Here is a 1,635-nt window from a genome sequence, read left to right as displayed (position 1 = left end):
AAAGGAAAAGAATTCTTGATTTTCCGTATCAAAATAAAAGACATTATAGCTGTCGAAAAGAAAATAAATTCGTGGATGAGATCAAATATGTAGTTCCAAAACCCTTGTAGAGCCCATTTTGTCTCTGTAACCATCCATTTTCTCTGGAAGTGTTAGAATGTGCTATATTGTTCGATACCGTCTAGTAATGATGTACTAAAATGTGCCCTTTATTTCTTTGAACTAAATTGTTCAAGAAGATTGCACAACATCATGATTCTTCGTACAAATTCGCCATAGCTGATCTGCTGCTTCATTCATGGCTTCTTCTTCCTCATTTTTCATTTTCTGGGTCAATTCCATAGCTTTAGCCCTTAAACATTCCCCATCATTCTTCTCCAAAATCGTTGTCTTTATAGCCTTTGCCACCTCTTCTGCCATAAACAGTCCGTCGTCATCCCTCAGGACCTCCATGGCCGCACCACCATCGACTACCAGTCTAGCGTTTATGGGCTGATCAAGTTTCAAAGGCATGGCTATAAGAGGAACCGCAAAATAAATACTTTCAATTACAGTACTCCACCCACAATGGCTCGCGAAACCACCAATATTGGAATGTGCCAAGATTTCTGTCTGCGGTGCCCATCCCTGCAGAATTTTCCCTCTTTCTTTCACTCTTTCAAGAAATCCCTCCGGCAATGATTCATCGATTCCTACTGCATTTTCAGCAGGAAATCTAACAACCCATATGAAGTTTACATTGATTAACTCTAACCCTTCTGCTATACACTGTAGAAAACTGATCTTTGGTACTTAGCCATTTCATGATTTCTGGATTTTCCTCTTCATTATTAACATGTGTAACAAGAGAGCCAAACCTTTTTTTCTGGCACAAAATCGAAAGATAATCGATATATTGTTCCTCTATTCCTTTACAAAATTACAAGTCTTGATCAAAACAATGTCATGAGATTGTTTAAAGATTCCAAAAGCAAAACCTTTAGCGGCATCTTTGCCTTTTATCGATTCACGTCTAGCTTTCATATCCTTTTCTTCGTGATCACGCTGATATATAGCAGGAAAAGGGAAATCAGCATCGCCATGTGTATAATTATGATGAAAAAATGACATTATTGTTGCTCCAGAAGTAGAAAAGTGAACAGCAGGAATACCTGTTGAAAACATATGATATAAATAGATGAGGTTTGTATCATCTCTTAGTTTAGAATTTTTCAATATGGAATTGAAGAAAATGTATCAAGTCTAAAACCGTTTTTTTTTTCCCTTTCTCTTTCTCTCTCTAACTGAGTTCGTCCTCTCTCTATAGATTTAATCTTGTAGACAACGTGGTGTCACATAGTACTAGATTACTAGACATAAGTCTTAAGTTCAATTCTAATAGTCGTATATTTTTTAAAAATCTTGCATGTGTCAAGACTCTGATGCGAAAATGAATTTGAAATTCACATGAGCGACATGTTGAATATCTAAATTACTTTGTCCTATCTTTATAATTTTAATTTTAATCTTTTAGATGAGAAGATTTAACATAGGATTAGAGTAGACAAAAGTGTTAAGTTCAAGTATCGAAGCACTGTATTTCTGAAAACCGTGCATGAGTCAAGCCTTTGATGAGAAAATGATTTTGAAAATGTA

The 1,635-nt window shown here is 35.6% G+C and overlaps 1 protein-coding gene across 1 annotated transcript; it reads right to left on the bottom strand.

The window, feature by feature from the left end:
• Positions 1–231: 231 nt before the first annotated feature.
• On the bottom strand, positions 232–1,151 carry LOC111379005 (beta-D-glucosyl crocetin beta-1,6-glucosyltransferase-like; the record flags this gene model as incomplete). The annotated part of the gene is made up of 3 exons (XM_023002313.1): positions 232–715; positions 858–909; positions 978–1,151. Coding segments are annotated over 3 exons (710 nt in total), but the record flags the coding sequence as incomplete, so codon positions are not given.
• Positions 1,152–1,635: the final 484 nt, after the last annotated feature.

The sequence above is a fragment of the Olea europaea genome, unplaced genomic scaffold, assembly GCF_002742605.1.
Source record: "Olea europaea var. sylvestris unplaced genomic scaffold, O_europaea_v1 scaffold19185, whole genome shotgun sequence".
Classification (NCBI taxonomy): Eukaryota; Viridiplantae; Streptophyta; class Magnoliopsida; order Lamiales; family Oleaceae; genus Olea; species Olea europaea.
Note: the sequence above shows the minus strand (reverse complement) of the source record. Positions and strands in the feature narration are given on the sequence as shown.